The 17,635-nt window shown below is 42.4% G+C and overlaps 1 protein-coding gene across 3 annotated transcripts in view; it reads right to left on the bottom strand.

The window, feature by feature from the left end:
* Nucleotides 1–6,890, bottom strand: part of KLHL3 (kelch like family member 3) — a 111,488-nt gene extending 104,598 nt beyond the window's left edge. The window contains exon 1 of one of the 3 annotated variants that reach the window (XM_014828459.3): nt 6,418–6,890. In XM_014828459.3, coding sequence (XP_014683945.1) covers nt 6,418–6,473 — 56 coding nt within the window. In that variant the 5' untranslated portion in view covers nt 6,474–6,890. Of the gene's footprint in view, nt 1–3,505; nt 3,613–6,417 lie in introns of those variants that run through there. The other 2 variants (XM_070517329.1, XM_070517328.1) reach the window with 2 other exon arrangements.
* Nucleotides 6,891–17,635: the final 10,745 nt, after the last annotated feature.

Raw genomic sequence — 17,635 nt, 5'->3', positions numbered from 1 at the left:
CCCCTTGGTTCTTCTTCAGGAAGCAAGAAAGTGGTAGCGGGCCCTCAGGAACATCTTGCCAGTAATAGTTTTCACTGCAAATTAATAAACTGCCACTCTGACTGCTGTACTTGAAGTTCTCATGATGAGCTCATCAGCATGACTCTGCTTCTCCAAGTCTGGGCAGCAATGGGACACTGATAAGATAGGATTTCTGAACCTATGGGACTCTGGGTAAACTGCAGATCTAGCATGTATCTCAATCCTGAAGTTCAAGGTCAAAATGACCAAATTTAGATTTCTACTTCTGGATTAATGAAGGACCTGGTACTTGAAGATGTCCAGGCAGCAAGATTCAGGACTTGACAGCGCAGTCCTGTCATCAAGAAACGCCACCTATACCCAGCCTGCTACAGAGCCCATTCTTCATACTCTTTCAGTGGTGCTGCCTCAGTTCACAGCATCAGGCTGATTCCCTGCAACAGCCTGCACAGACACATGGGAGAGAAGCATCAGTAAACTATGCTCCTGGGTAACTGTTAATAACAGTTCACATTTACTGAAAGCTTATGACACGTTAAAGCACTTTACCTCCACTATCTCAATTTCTCTTCAGAACAACCCTACAAGGTGGTACTATTATCTCCTGAGGCACTGAGATAAAACTTGCCCAAAAGCCCCACATAACTACTAAATGGAGAACCGACACCCAAACCCAGGTCACTCTGGCTCCAGGGCCTGTGCTCTTAATAGCAATGTCCACTGATAGGATAATGTCCACAGCCTATCAGCCCAAGGGAGGCTCAATCCTTAGGTCCCCCTCTCTGAGGTTCTTCCCTGTGCAGCCAAACCTGGCCAAATGAAAGAGACTGAATCCTCCGGGACCTGAGACATAGCACTACTTCACCCCGCTGATCATCGGAAAGTGCGGTGTGTGTTGGAGTCGATATTATTAATTGTACTGAACTTGGAATTTTCACACCAGCTCATCATGATTTATCAAAGCTGGCCAGTGGCTGCTGCCGTTCCTATAACGTGCTCCTTCGTAAACAAGTTCAAGAACAGGTATGTTACTAATCACATTCCTAAGAGTCCAATTCACAAAAAGCGTCTTTCAAAACCCAGGGGAAAAAAATCTCTTAAGTGGGCTGCGTAAAAATGTAAAACGTAAGAGAAATGATTGAGTTCAGACAGACAGACAAGGAGAGAGACAGACTAAAAGAAAACACACCCCTCGTTATGTGGCATTCTGGAAGCCAACTTTCTATTTGGGTGGAACAGGAGAGCAGAGCTCTTCCCTGTGTGTGGTTTTGATAGAGGCTACAACAGACGTTCATAAGTTAAAAAAAAAACTCCAGGAAAGTTGTGCTAAGAGTCCAAAAATCCTTATAAATTATAAAAGTTATAGATTTCTAGCTTGAGAAACATTGGACTTATTTAATAGGAAAAAAATTAAGAGTAAAGCATCAAGTTATTTTTTACATAGTTTATTAAACCTCCTTTCAGTCTAACCCAGTTTTAGGGTTCATCCAGCAATTGAAAAAAATTAGGTCAGTTCTACAATGGCAAATTTCATCAAATAAAGCACTTGCTTTAGAAAACTTACCCAAAATGTTCTTGTCTGGATCTGTCTTAACAATCTAAAGCCTAGTAAGCTAAATCCTAAAAATTTAAATCTGGGTGTGGGGAAATCAAGAGGTTTCTTTTACTGACTTTGTTTTTTTGCAGTTGAAAACCTTCCTTCACCAAAAAACACTTCCAAAATGGAAAATTTGGTTTCAATTATCATGGTCGAGATGCACATCTGCTTCAGGCAGCAGTAATATCCAAAATTTCTACCAAAGTTTCTACCCATGACTTCTAGGGGTGGGAGAGGACTCAGCGGTGGGAAGAGAGAAAAGGCCAGGGCACTCAATGTTTGCTCCTCCCTGGGTCTTGCCAGCATTCTACCTGGCACTGCAAAACTCAGCATTGAGAGAGCATCAGCTTTCTAAGTCATGTCTTCTCGGAAAACAGGTTCTATCTGTTCCTGGATCAAGGGTGAAAAGATAAGCTCCTTCCAGCTCTGAATCTCCCCGAGGTCCAGGAGCAGGCTCTCCTCAGTAAGGACGAGCCGCTCTCCCTCTGAAGACAAATTCACTGCATAATGCTAGGCTCATGATGCCCTTCTCCATCAGGGGTATCCCAAAGGTTCTGATGAAGAAAACTAGCATAATTTTAAGAAAATTGGACAGCCAACTTCCCCTTTATGATGCTTCTGCCAAAAGTTGTGGTTCCCTGCAAATCTTGCAGATATGCCAGAGACTGTGCCTGGAAAAAATTTTTTTTTAAAGATTGGCTACCTGAGCTAACATGTGTTGCCAATCTTTTTTTTTTTTTTTTCCTGCTTTTTCTCCCCAGATCCCCCAGTACGTAGTTGTATATTTTGGTTGTGGGTCCTTCTAGTTATGGCATGTGGGATGCCGCCTCAGCATGGCCTAATGAGTGCTGCTATGTCCGCGCCCAGGATCCAAACCGGCGAAACCCTGGGCTGCCAAAGCGGAGCGTGAGAACTTAACCACTCCGCCACGGGGCGGCCCAGGGAAATTTTTTTAATTGTGGTAAAATATATATAACATGAAATTTACCATCTTAAACATTTTTAAGTGTACAGTTCAGAGGCATTAAGTGTACAACGTTGTTGTGCAACCATCACCACCATCTATCTCAACAACTTTTTCATTTTCCCAAACTGAAACTCTGTACCCATTAAATAATAATTCCCCATTCCTCCCTCTCCCCAGCCCCTGGCAACCACCATTCCTACTTTTCGTCTCTATGAATTTGACTGCCCTATGTACCTCATTTAAGTTGAAATTTAATTTTAATCCATCCGCAAAGCTGATTTCCAGAGCTGAAACAAAATCGCAAGAGCAACTGCCACTTTCAATGTCTATCTGCTCTATACACACTCACACACACAAACACAAACACAGTATACCACTGTAGTAACTGAGAGCTAGAGACCCTTTTCCTTTGTAAAAAAGAAGACAGAGTCATCTTCCTCTGACTGATGAAGCCACAGTGATTCTCCACAGAGAGAGATGGGAAACTTAGCATCACTGAGGTCTCATGGAGAGCGTGGAGGACACAGCAAAGGTGAGTGCAAATTTACAGGTTCTTCTTAAGATTTTGGCCTGAACAAAGATGTACAGTTCATGGTTCTGAATCACTAAGGCATCCAGATGCCTCAGGGTGTCTATAAAAAGGAAGATTAAGGTAGGTGATAGCGAAACCTAGAAACGGAAATGCCAAGCCTGATGTGGTATCTTAGTATGAGGAGACAGTTTAGGTAGAAGTAAGATGATGGCCTTACAGGTCTCCCTAATTTTCTCTTGGGAATGGTCCCACATAATCTGCTTTGGACGGTAAATACAGGAAGGCTCTAAATAAGCCTTGGTTAGTATCCCAGCATGAGTCACAGGGTACAACATGGCAAGAGACAAACACCAACGATAACAGCAACTACCATTTACTGAGTACTTACTGTGTGCCAGAAAAACTTTACTAGGTGCTTTGTACATAGCGCCTCATCTGATCTTCACAACAACTCTCTGAGGTATAGGTACCGTTATCACTCCCTTTATACTGAAAGAAAAGTTAGTTCTGAAGCAATGTGACACTCTCAAGGTCATACAGTTTATGAAGTAGATTCACTGCAAGGTCTGTGTTTCTCCTAAGTCCATGCCTTCAACTAATAGCCTTTTGAGGTAGAAGTTATTTTCATACCCTCATGGCAAAGAAAGAAAATTGTTCATTAGAAATCTCTTGGCTGAAAATTTTTAATGCTTAAAAACAGCCCCAATTAAGCTTCAGTGGGTTAAGTGTGGAACAAGCCCCAGATTCAGGATCCCTCCAGTCTCTGGAGGTTTGACATGTGATCCCAGGCCAGTCACTCACTTCTCTGGCCCTAGGTTTCCCAGGGAACTGGTAAAACAAGGCTACTCCTCCCCCCTACCCCACCTCAAAGCATTCCATGGGGTCAATTACCCGTGCTGAGATAATAAGGCCGATATCCAAGGATGAACCTACTGGCCAAAGGTTTCAATTTCCTCTCTCACCAAATTTCTTTTTAGTTATCAGAGCTTCCCACAAAAGTTATCAGCTAATCAGCAAATAATTATCCAGTACCTACTGTGCATGCAGCCACGTAGTAATGAGGAGTATTCAGAGGGACAGGCACCATCCTTGCCCTTCAGGACCTGTCTCCAAGTTTGGGGACTTGTAAGATATATAAACAAAAGCAGAAAAAGATCTGGTAAGTAGGCCTATTATTCAGTACCCAACTATGAGATACAAACTAGAAGTATTGGAAGTGGAAAGAACATCAGCCAGGGGCTAGAAAAGTTAAGGTTTCCAAGACAAAGTGGAATTCTAAAACAGCCTTGATAGATAACTTTTGGAAAAGAGGAAGGGAAAGGCACTCCAGGCAAAAAGAACTCAAGGAGCTAAGGATCTGGAGCTGGATGGAGTAGAATACAGGACGGATGATCACAAAAGAGACCAACAGAGCTCTTGGCAGGGGTATGGGTGAGCAACAGGAATGGAGACCGGAGCCAGATCTCAGGAGACTTGAATGCCTGGCATGGTAAGCTGGAGTTCGAGTCGGAACAAAAGGTAGTGAGCTGAGTGACCTGGTAAATGCTGGAAGCTCCTCAGTTTGGATTTTTTCCCTATTCTTTACCTCTAGTAGGAGAAAAGCAAAGGAACATATGCAAAAACCAGGTGTCACAAAGCTCAAGACACCAGCCATCCCAGCTGAGAGAGACCAGAGTGTTGAAGAACAAGAGAGCTCCTTGGGGGCAAGGACTCAGTACGCTCCTGAACACAGTTCTGGGAACACAGTAGATGCCCCAAAATGCTTGGGAAGCTGCACTTTGATCAGGTGCTGCTAGTCTCACACGGACCTTTCAGCCCCAATATGCCACAGGTCAAGCAAATAGGCCTGGTCCAGAATCTCTAAACCTCCATTCACATCACCCCTGCCCTTCTGCTAGCTACCAGACCAATGGAAGAAGGTAAGAACACTGCCTACCTCTGCCCCAAGCCTAGGAAACAGGCTTTCAGATGCTCTGTTGCCCAGCAGGCCACAAGGAGTCCAACACTAAGCTTCTGTTGCAAAGAGCACCAGAGAGAGGCTGTACCAGCTGCATTCTCAATCTAAAATGTCCCAGACTCTTCTTGTAGGAATCACATCAGGAAACACATTCCCCAGTCCTCTTCAGACAAGAGGCCACCCAACAATCATGCCAGTTCTCATGGGGTCTAGACATGTTTAATGACATCACTGTGTCCCATGAGAGGCAAGAGTTGGGACAATCCATGCAAAGGAAAGTGTTTATGAGGTACTCTCCAGACAGCATTGACTTAGTTGAATCTGTTATCGTTTAACCATCCAGTTACCATATGCATCAAACTGGCAACTCAGAGCAGCAGCCCTCCCCTCAGTGGTCCACTGTCATGGCCTGACTCCTCCCTGCAGTCTTTTCACCTCAGGGAAAATGGCACGCCTTGTTCTCTACCAACCGCAAACCCACACACTGACGAGGCTGGCACAACACGAGGAGATGTTTTAGCACACAGAGGAATGACCCACCCCTGCACTGCACTGAGCACCTTCACAATGAAAAAAATCAGATCTTCAGATAATCGTTTAAAAGCTATATGCACGCGCCTGCCGGCAAACAAACCCTTGCTAGTTAGATCCAGCTCAAGAGAAGTACTTAGATTCCCTTCTGTTGATTCCTATTTCACAAGAAACCCCTGATGGAAGGAGTAAGAGTTCTTCTAAAGCACACACCTTCCAGTGTCATTCATAAACTTTCCAATGCAAACGAAGTCAGTTCAGAGCAAGTGGCGTCTGAATGGGTTTCTCTCCCTCTTACTTGAACTTGTGTTCAAGGTACACACACACATACGCACACACTTTTAGGCAAGACATCAGCATGACATGCTTGCTGAAAATTTGAGCACTTTAGTGTGAAAATGCAAGCACTCTATAGCAGGCCAGCCCTGCTATGACATCAAAAACCCCCCACCAAAGAAAAACCACCCCGGGAAAGCAGCCAGGAAAGGGAAACGCCTCCTTGAAACAGCCTGAGAAAGGCAATCCTGACTCAGCCCTTGCTGAAGCTACTCCCAAACACCAGCCAGGAAGTCCCTTCTCTCAGGGTGCTCTGCTCCCAGCAAACCCAGACCTGCCTTTGCGGAGGCCAGATCTCCAGAGAAAGGGGCTCGCCTGCTCTGGCTGACTCTGCCGCCCACTGGGATCCATCAGTGGCCAGGTCTTCCGATCCTCCCTAGCCAACACAAGCACAAAAGCTGGTGCTGCACCGCAAGCACACGTTCACTTACACACACACAGACACACACACACACACCACACTTATACACACATACCTTTCACCCTCCATTGTGCGAGGCCCAGGCGAGGTGGCAGCCGCTGAACTGTGCATGCACCCAGGGATCCTAGCTCTGTTCTCAGTTCTCCCAGCCAACCAGCGGGAGATCTGATCAGCAACAGTGATTCAGCATGGCTGCAGATGAAGCCTCCTCCCTCTCGATCCTCCTTCCTCTGACTTACTCGCGGCAGCTTCTACCGCAGAAGCAGCAGCAGCAGCAGAAAATGTCTTACCCAGAGCTCCCTGCAGCCCTTTCAGCTGCTAAAAGCAGCAACCCACTTGCTCCCCCTCCCCCGCAGGCTCGCTGCTGCTCCTCCGTCTCCTAGGAACAGCGCAGCTCCAGCGACCCAAGTACGGTGCCACCTTTCCAGCTGGCTCCACATCTGCCCAGGCATCCCCAGCCCAGGCGACTAGCCCACCCCAGGGGCTCCCGCCTCCTCTGCCTACACTGCAAAGGCTCAGCAGTTCCTCACTAGTCCAAGAAATACTAGCTCCCACCCCCGCCCCCATAAGCTATGAGTCTGTCAGCCTGGCCAGATTACTGGAATGAGGAGGCCCCTCTGTGGCTTGCGGTGGAGTTTATCCACCTGGGGAAATTAACTTGTAGGTCACAGCTCATGTTCCAATCCATCCTCCCAAAATCTACAGTAGCTCTGAGAGTCTGATAGATGGAGAGAAGTTAGGGAGAAAGAGTCTCATAGAACTGGGAAGAATGCAGAGAGAAATTAGAAAAAGGGAACTGGCAGAAATAGGTGAAACTGAACAACCCTATCATTTATTGCAACATGCCATTGCAGTAAAGCCATCACAATGAATACTGCATATGTTTATTTCCCGAAGCCATACTGAAAGATCACAAATTTCATAGCACAACGCTATCTTCCTTTTAAATCCTGTCGCACTCAAATTTGACTTAAGCTGTAGCTCCAACTAGCAAGATTCCCAATGAACCCCCATCTCCAGCCAGAGATGTCCCGCACCCTATAATCTCCAGCTACTGAGCCTCAATTTAGACTAACTTAACTCTAAAACATAATCTTGGGGAAAGCAGAAGGCTAGCTTTCTCTCCCAGCCACAGCCAAGAGGCTTAGAGGTAACTGGGGCAATCAGCCCCCCATGATTGATTAGCCACAAAAACGGGCTCACAAGCTGCCTTGATGTCTCAGAAAAATCATACATGAGCATCTCCATTCTGGGAACTCTCCATGTCACATCTGTGCTTTTCAGAATCTGTACCACCACTAGCTAGCTGAGTGACTCTCAGCAAGTCTTCTCCCTTCTCTGATCTCAGTTCCTCATCCATAAGATGGGTCAGACCAGACAATCTCTAGAGTCTCTTTCAGCTCTAAGAACACATGACTCTAAAAATGTCTTAAATGTTCCATTTTTCCTCTCATTAGAGTAATCTGTAAGATTGTTTAAGAAGAAATTTTTACTAGCCTCTAATGTGTTATAGGGTTTCAAAGAGGATAACCTGATTATGTGAAAGTATGAGAGGCGCTCAGTAAATCTGTTCTTGTTATAATTTTTGACCTGTTAAATCTCTTCCCTGAAAAAGCCCTGAAACCAAAGGAGGGGAAGGCGGAACACTGAGGTGATAGAAACTAAGAGTAACTGAAACGTTATATAGACTCCTGAACTCAAACTGGCTAGGGTGTTATTCTCAAAGATTATCTCTCCTGACACGTCAGGGTCCTCTTAGATGAAGCCATTGCCCAAACGTGCTCTTTCTCAAGTGAGAAGAGGCCTGGGTGATTTTATTTACACCCTACAGCCCTGTCTTGCTACTTCTGCCTTTGACAACAATATCCCTTGTATCTTTCTCCCTCTCTGTCCCTTCCTCCTCTAATCAGCCTTGTGGCTCTGCTCCAGATATTTCTTCTTGAGGTGAATCATAGGGACCAGGAGAAGCTGAACATCACAAATAAGGAAGCCAGATCCCAGAATCCGTGCTAGAGTGCACACATCCACCAGGAAGACAAGAGGGTGATTCATAAAGGGACATAAGAACAAGATGAGTCTCACAACTTTACCCTCTCATTCACGACTTCACCATACAGGAAAAGAGGGAAACGTCACATCTAACAAACCAGAGAGAAAGAAAAAAGGGTCAGAAAAGGAAATACTTAAGAGTTGAGCATATTCAGCTTTCAATATACAACTACTGAGAGCCAGTACAAAAATTTTACAGAATTTCCTTTGCAACCTACTTTTGCCATGCTAACCAATGTCAATACAGTGCATGTCATGAAGCCATACTACTACCACCTGCACACTTTATTCACCACTTACTCTATCCACGAGATGTACACAGAACAGAGAACACTCAGAGAAGATCATCTAGCAAAACCAGGGGCAGAGCTGAGCCAAGAATCAAAGTCTCCAGACTCCTGGCACAAAGTTCCCACCCTAATCTTCTCTAGTTTCAGAGCTACATTTTATATTTTCGACTTTATTATCCAAATGTTCTCTGGGCCACAGAATTGACCTGTTTGTCTGTACAGGGCCAGGCTGTACCTCACACCTACAGAATTAGGGCCCACGGAGCAGGAATTTTAATAAACTTCATAGGTGACTCTAATGCATAGCTAAATGCAAAGATCACTTAATGAAAAGAGCTCAGACCATTCGAATAAGACAGACTAAGGTCCAAACGCACTTATCAAAAACATGACCTTAAGCAAGTTACTTTACAAGTCTCAATTTTCTCATCTGTGAAAAGGAGATAATAATAGTATCTGCCTCCCAGAGTTGTTAGGTTTCGATGTGAAAGTATACAAAGCTCTTAGCAGAGAGCCTGGCCTATAATAAGTACTCAGCAACCATTTGTTATTACTTTCATTGCCTGTGCCAATGCTAGCTAGTCCTGGTGGTCTAGTGGTTAAGGTTTGGTGCTCTCACAACCACGGCCTGGGATCATTTCCCGGTCAAGGAACCACACCACTTATCTGTCATTTGTCACACTGTGGCAGCTGCATGTTGCTGTGATGCTAGAAGCTATGCCGCTGATATTTCAAATACCAGCAGGGTCACCCATGGTGGACAGGCTTCAGCAGACTAGGATGAAGGACCTGGCCACCCACTTCTGAAAAATTGGCCATGAAAACCCCATAAACAGCAGCAGAGCATGGTCCAATATAGCAGCAGAAGGTGACAGGATGGCACAAAAAGACTGGGCAGGGTTCAGCTCTGCTAGAATCGACTCTACGGCACTAACTACAATTAATGCCAATGCTCCCAAACTAGAGCTCTGTGAGTCCCTGGCTCTGAGGCCAAGTAAAAAGTCAGTCAGGGCACCTTGGATATCTTGTGCCGGGAAGCACAGCCCTGGGCATCTCCTGGAGCCATCTCCACATCTCTGGTGGTCACTATTACCAACAGGACTAGGCAAGACCAGAGCTAAATTAAGGCCCACCCACACCTGTATCACCAAAACTTCCCCTCAGATTCTGGACCACTTGATGAGTAGACTCTCCCTACAACTGCTTAGAGCACCCCCAGCCCAGGAAGCCAGGCAGAAACTGAAAAGGAACCTGAGGGTGGAAGAACCTATGCCCTGAACAGAGCAAGAACATAATCACCATGCACTTGTGTTACACTTTAAAGCTTACAAAGTGTTTCACGTCTCCTTTGACTCAAGATAACAACCCCTGAATAGTAATAACAGCTGCCAACCCTTGACTATTTGCTCTTGGCCGGACTCTGTACTCAAGACTTTACATGTTCTTCTCTCATTTGATCCTCACAACAACCCTGAGAGAAGGGACTATTATTCCTGCTTTAAATGTGAAGTGTGTAGAAATACAACAGATCTTTGTGTACCAATTTTGTTTCCTGCGATTTTTCTAAATTCATTTATTAGTTCTAACAGTTTTTTGATGGAGTCTCTAAGGTTTTCTATATATATCCTATCATCTGCAAATAGTGACAATTTTACTTCTTCTCCAATTTGTATGCCTTTTATTTCTTTTTCTTGCCTAATTGATCTGCCTCTAGAACTTCCAATATTATTGAATAAAAGTGGTGAGAGCGGACATCCTTGCCTTGTTCCTGATCTTAGAGGAAAGGCTTTCAGCTTTTCACCACTGAATATGATGTTAGCTGTGGGCTTGTCATACATGGCCTTTACTATGTTGAGGTACGTTCCCTCTGTACCCACTTTGTTGAGAGATTTTATCATATATGGATGTTGAATTTTGTCAAATGCTTTTTCTGCAACTACTGAGATAATCATATTTTTTTTTTTTAGATTTTATTTTTTTCCTTTTTTCTCCCCAAAAGCCCCCCAGTACATAGTTGTATATTCTTAGTTGTGGGTCCCTCCAGCCGTGGCATGTGGGATGCCGCCCCAGCATGGTTCAGTGAGCAGCGCCATGTCTGTGCCCAGGATTCAAACCGATGAAACACTGGGCCGCCTGCAGCAGAGCATGCAAACTTAACCACTTGGCCACGGGACCAGCCCCAAGATAATCATATGATTTTTATCCTTCATTTTGTTAATGTGGTGTAACACACAGACTGATTTGCAGGTGTTGAACCATCCTTGCATCCCTGGAATAAATCCCACTTGATGGTAGTGTATGATCCTTTTAATGTGTTGTTGAATTCAGTTTGCTAATATTTTGTTGAGGATTTTTGCATCTCTATTCATCAAGGATATTGGCCTGTAATTTTCTTTTTTTGTGGCATTCTCATCTGGTTTTTGTATCAGGGTAATGCTAGCCTCATAAAAAGAGTTTAGAAGAGTTCCTTCCTCTGTTAAAACTAATAAACAAATTTAGTAAAATTGTAGGATACAAAATCAATACACAAAAATCTGTTGCATTTCTATAAACTAATAACAAACTATCAGAGAAATAAAGAAAACTATTCCATTTACAATAGCATCAAAAATATAAAATTCCTAGGAATAAATTCACCAAGGAGGTGAAAGACCTGTATATTGAAAATTATAAGACAGTAATGAAAGAAATTGAAGACATAAATAAATGGAAAGATTCTCCATGGTCATGGATTGGAAGAATCAATACTGTTAAAATGTCCATACTACCTGAGGCAATCTAGAGACTCAGTTCAATCCCTACCAAAATTCCAATGGCATTTTTCACAGAAATGGAACAAACAATCCTAAAATTTGTATGGAACTACAAAAAAACCTGAAGAGCCAAAGCCATCTTGAGAAAGAAGAACAAAGTTGAGCCATCACAGTCCCTGATTTCAAATCATATACAAAGCTATACTACTAATTAAAACAGTGTAGTATTGGCATAAAAAGAGACACACAGATCAATGGAACAGAATAGAGAATGCAGAAACAAACCTACGCATATATGGGCAATTAATTTACAACAAAGGAGCCAAGAATATACAACCGAGAAAGGATACTCTCTTCAATGAATGGTGTTGGGAAAACTGGACAGCCACATGCAAAAGCATGAAACTATCTTACACCACTCTTTTACACCATACACAAAAAGTAACTCAAAATGGATTAATGAACATAAAATCTGAAACCATAAAAGAAGAAAATATAGGTAGTAAGCTACTTGACGTAAGTCTTGGTGATGATTTTTCTAACTTAACACCAAAAGCAACAAAATCAAAAATAAAATAAGTGGGACTACATCAACCTAAAAAGCTTCTGCACAGCAAAGGAAATCATTGACAAAATGAAAAGGCAATCTATGGAATGGGGAAAAATATTTGCAAATCATATATCTGATAAGCAGCTAATATCCAAAATATATAAAGAACTCAGTAGCAAAAGAAACAAAGAATCCGATGAAAAAGTGGGCAGAGGATCTGAACAGACATTTTTCCAAAGAAGATATGAAGATAGCCAACAGGTACATGAAAAGATGCTCAACATCATTAATCATCAGAAAAATGCAAATCAAAACCACCATGAGATATCACCTCACATCTGTTAGAATGGCTATTATCAAAAAGACAAGAAATAACAAGTGTTGGTGAGGCTGTGGAGAAAAAGGAATGCTTGAAGTGCTATTGGTGGGAATGTAAATCGGTGCAGCCACTATGTAAAACAGTATGGAAGTTCCTCAAAAAATTAAAAATAGAACTACCACATGATACCACAATACCCCTTCTGGGTATTTATTCGAAGAAAAGGAAAACACTAACTCGAAAAGATTCATGCACTCCCATGGTCATTGCATTATTCACAATAGCCAAGATATGGAAACAACCTAAGTGTCCATCAACAGATGAATAGATAAAGGTGTGGTGTATATATATATATATAGATAGATAGATAGATAGATAGATATAGATATAGATATAGATATATGTATGGAATATATATATGGAATATTATTCAGCCATAAAAAAATAAAATCTTGCCATTTGCGACAACATGAATGGACCTCAACTGCACTATGCTAAGGGAAATAAGTCATACAGAGAAAGACAAATACCACATGATCTCTCTTATATGTGGAATCTAAAAAAAATTTCTTTTAACTAAGAAAAAACAGGGGCCAGCCCCGTGGCCAAGTGACAACATTTGCGCGCTCCACTTGGGTGGGCCAGGGTTTCACTGGTTCAAATCCTGGGCACAGACATGGCACCACTCATCAGCCCATGCTGAGGCGGCATCCCACATGTCACAACTAGAAGGACCCACAACTTAAATATGCAACTATGTACTGGGGGAGTTTGGGGAGAAAAAGCAGGGGAAAAAAAAAAGATTGGCAACAGTTATTAGCTCAGGTGCCAATCTAAAAGAAAAAAGAAAAAAAAACAAGCTCATAGATACAGAGAATAGATTGGTGGTTGCCAGAGGTGGGGGATGGGGAGAGAGAAACATTACCCATTGTCAAAAGGTAAAAAGAAAACAAAACTTATTTTCAAAAGTAATCCAATGAATACAAACTCTACCAGAACAAAAATGAATAAATAAATAAATGTGAGAAAACAGGTTCTGAGAGTTAAATGACTTGACCACTGCCTCATAGTTTCGAACCCAGATCTGCCTGACCTCAGAGCCCACTATTAACTACTATGCATGGCAGGCACTATCCCTTATCTACTACCTCCATTTTAGAGATAAGCTAACTGAGGCTGAGAGAGGGAAAGTAATTGGCTTAAGATCACTAGTGAGTTGGGGGCCAAGCAAGGTATAGAACCAGATCCTCAGGTGCCTGGCCTAACGCCCTTTCCATCTCACCTGTAGATTGGGAACGAAAACACATGAATCCCTAAAGATATTAATATAGGCTTGCATCCAAGCCTTCCTAATACCTACTATTATGAAGTCCTTCCCCTGGACTCCTCTAGTCCCTTAGCTTACCAGCCAGGCCTAGCCAAAGATTACTCTGGGGGAAAGCACACCACTGGACCCCAAGAGGGTCAAAGAAAAGCCAGGCCAACTATAGCAGCAAGCAGGGTCCTTCACACAGGCCAGTAGTTGCACTCATCTTTCAGTGTCTTCCTAAGAATTCCTTCCCTCTCTCAAATCTTCAACCTACAACTGGTGCCCTCTGTTGGTAAATATGTATATCTCTTCACAACGAAAGCAAAACCTAATTTTTACACCAATGGCTTAGGAAGGGGGGAAAATCTGCTTCCTTCACATAATAGTCTATTCAAGAATGAGCATTAATTCCTACCAACAACTTTTTCACAGGTCCTTGCACCTTTAAATTGATTGCAATGATCCTGTATCTCCTTCCCCTCTCTCACCTCTCTGGTTCTTTCCTTTCTAGGCTGTTTTAAATGAAAAGGTAAAATATAGACAAGACACAGCCCCAAAATCAAGAATACAGTGATGTGTATGTGAGTGAGGTCAGGTCTGCACATCTAGCAGGTACAGAGAATTGAGGCAGGCACACGCTTAAAGTAACGTAAAACCCATGAGCAAGTATGCTCCTACATTCTGGTCATTCTCTACCTTCATACAACCATATGCTTCTAATTCAGTCTCGCTGGAATACCTTCCTCTGCCTATGCAATGGGCTGTGCCAGGGAGCTAAAACATAAATCCTACATGAACAAAATGCCACAGAGCTTACAAGCTGGTTGAGAAAATTACACGTGGACACATAGAAATAATGATTAAAAAAAAGAGACTCAAGAGAAGTGCAGAAAAGGTACTATGGGGAACTCACTGGAGGAAGAGACAACTTCCAGTTTAGGGAAGGTGGAGTAGGACACAAGAATAGAAATAAAGTTGCAAATTTAGTAAATAATTCTGTGGAGATTTAAAAAGCGTATTCATAATTGTGAGTAGTTACAACTAGGTAATTTGAATTTCTTGTGACTTCATTTTAAATTTTAAACAATAATTTAAAAGGTTTAATTGTTTAATCCCACTACTTTCATATACTTATGTATTGTATTACATTAAACAATACATATTATTAGTACATATTTTATTATAATTTTTATGGTAGAATATACACATTTACCATTTTAACCATTCTTAAGTGCACAATTCAGTGGCATTAAGTACATTCACAATGTTGTACAACCATCACCACTATCCATCTATTCCACTTTCCTCTATTCTACTTTCTGTCTTTGAATTTGCCCACTCCAGTTACCTCAGATAAATGTAATCATACAATATTTATATGTCTTTTGTGTTTGGCTTTTCTCACTTAACATAATGTTTGCAAGGCTCACCCATGTTGTGGTATCAGAACTTCGCTCCTTTTTATGGTTGAATAATATTCCATTGTATGTACATACCACATTTTGTTTATCCATTCACCTGCTGATGGACACTGGGTTTTTAATATTTCAACTTTTCACAAACCACAATTTAGTAAACATTTCCCTAATGTGTGACATGCATAGTTTCCAATCTCTTGCTATGGATAATGTTATAACGATTGTCTTTGTACAAAGACTTTTCTTTTCATTGAACTGACTCCTTAGGTTAAATTCCTACTATTAGAGTCCTAGAGCCAAAGGATATGAATACTTTAACAGTTCTTCCTAAATAAATTCATATTTACCCTCCTTATTCATCATCTTTCCCAGCCTGATGGAGAAGTTACCGTCTGCAATTTCAGTTATAAAAGTACAAAACTATGAGTAAAATAAATTGCAGGGAAGCAAGCAAATAACTCCACGACTTAAAAATAAAAGCTGTCAAGGGGCTGGCCAAGTGGCATAGTGGTTAAGTTCACGTGCTCTGCTTCCATGGCCCCAGGTTCACAGGTTCAGATCCCGGGTGTTGACCTACACACTGCTCATCAAGCCATGCTGCAGTGGCATCCCACATACAAAATAGAGGAAGACTGGAAACAGATGTTAGCTCAGGGCCAAACTTGCTCACCAAAAAAATTAATTAATTGAAAATAAATAAATGAAAGTTTTCAAGCTCATGGATATACGGATCCAGAGATTTGAGGGGAACTGGTTGTGAGTGAAATCAGGAATAAAGCAGAAATTCAGAAAAGATATGTCAAATGGGTATTTTTGCCAGAATCTCCCTTCTGTAACCCAAGTCTCACCTTCTCTGTACCAAAATCTTATTACAAGATCAGGACAGAATAACTCCCCTCTCAGAAGAGTAATACAAAGTCATTAAATCAGACCAACTTCCTACACATTTCATTGTAGAGAGTTTACAAGCAAACAAACAAAATGTGATCCTTCTAACATGCTGACGTACCGACACCTATTATAGGATGCTGTTGCTTCTAGCAGTTACACTTCCTTTCTCCCTAATGAATTATTTATGGTGTCTATGTCAACAATTGCCTTCACTTCGATCATTTTAAAGACCTATACAAGGCAGTCCTTTTATAAACTTGCTCACAACGGATTTACTTGATGGCAGTCAGTCTCCCCATGCTCAAAATTGCTAAAAGCTTCAATAATGAAAAGATCTCGAGCTTTTGGAGAAATGAATTAACAAAGCAGAAACTGCTCAGAAGAGCTTTCCATTAGACACAGAGCTGGCTGTCCTATGTGATAGGTTTTCCAAAAATGCACCTTCCACCCACAACCTCATGTTCTCTACTTAACTTGGTTACACTAAAAAAAGGTAGCTGTCAGGGGTTCCCAAGACCAGCCCCACGTTCAGAAATTAACTAGAACTCACAGAACTCAGCACTGCTAAGTGTTGTACTTACAGCTAACGTTTGTTAGAGCTACGTAGTAAGGATACACAGTCAGGTCACATGAGATAAAGACACAGGCAGTCTGGAGGAATCCATGTGCAGGCCTCTTTATGCTCTCCCCCTACCATGAGGGGTCAGAGAGAGTACACTCATGTGTGATGTTGCTGCTCAAGGACTCTGTATGCAAGGTTTTACAGGTACTCACTGCCTAACACATATCAAAATTCTAGACTCCCAGAAAGAAAGGAGGTGTTTGGCATAAATCGTGCTGCTTGCACAATCAAGACACAGAGAACCACCCTTATCAGTTAGGGAACAGTGGGAACACTCCCTAAATCCAAGTGCCCAGGCAAGGCCAGCTTGCAAGTAGACCCCTCTAAAGATAGCACACCACCAACTAAGACTCATTTCAGCCAAAAAGAATAATCTCTCTCTCCAAAAACAAAAAGCGTATCCCCACAGTAGAATTAAAGAGATTGGGGGTCTTTTACACCTTAATCCAAGTTGTCCTGATTGGTTGCCTCACAAACCTTCATTGAAAGCAACTATACCAAGGGAACAGGAATTCTGTTCTAAGAAAGAATTCTTTTCTAACCAGAGAGAATCTTTTAAAATTCAAGGCAGATCATGACTCTCCTCTGCTCAATACGCTAAAATGGCTCACTGTGTATGTAGTAAAAGCTAAAATCCTTACAACAGCTTACAGACCCCCACATGATCTGGCCCCTCTCTGACCTGATCAGCTACTCCTTGGCTCCTCTTCCCTCAGCTCCAGCCACCCTGACCAACTTGCTTGCCCTCCTAAAGGCCAGGCACAATCCTGCCTCAGGGCTTTTGCTCTTCCTAATCCTCTACCTGGAATGCTCTTCCCCTAAATCTCTACATTACTCACTCCCACATTCCCTTCAAGTCTTTGCTCAAATGTCACTTTCTCAGAGACCTACCATTCCACCCTATTTTAAATCACCCTATCTTCACAAACATCCTGCCTTGTAGCACTCCCCACTCCTTACCCTAGTTTTTCCACACCACTCTTCATCTTCTAACATACCACGTAATTTATTATGTTTCATTGTCTGTCTCTCCCCACTAAAACATAAGCTCTATTGAGGGCAGGGGTTTCTG

This window comes from Equus asinus, chromosome 9 (genome assembly GCF_041296235.1).
Source record: "Equus asinus isolate D_3611 breed Donkey chromosome 9, EquAss-T2T_v2, whole genome shotgun sequence".
NCBI classification, from domain to species: domain Eukaryota; kingdom Metazoa; phylum Chordata; class Mammalia; order Perissodactyla; family Equidae; genus Equus; species Equus asinus.
The sequence above is the reverse complement of the archived record's forward strand: the minus strand, read 5'-3'. Positions and strand labels throughout refer to the sequence as shown.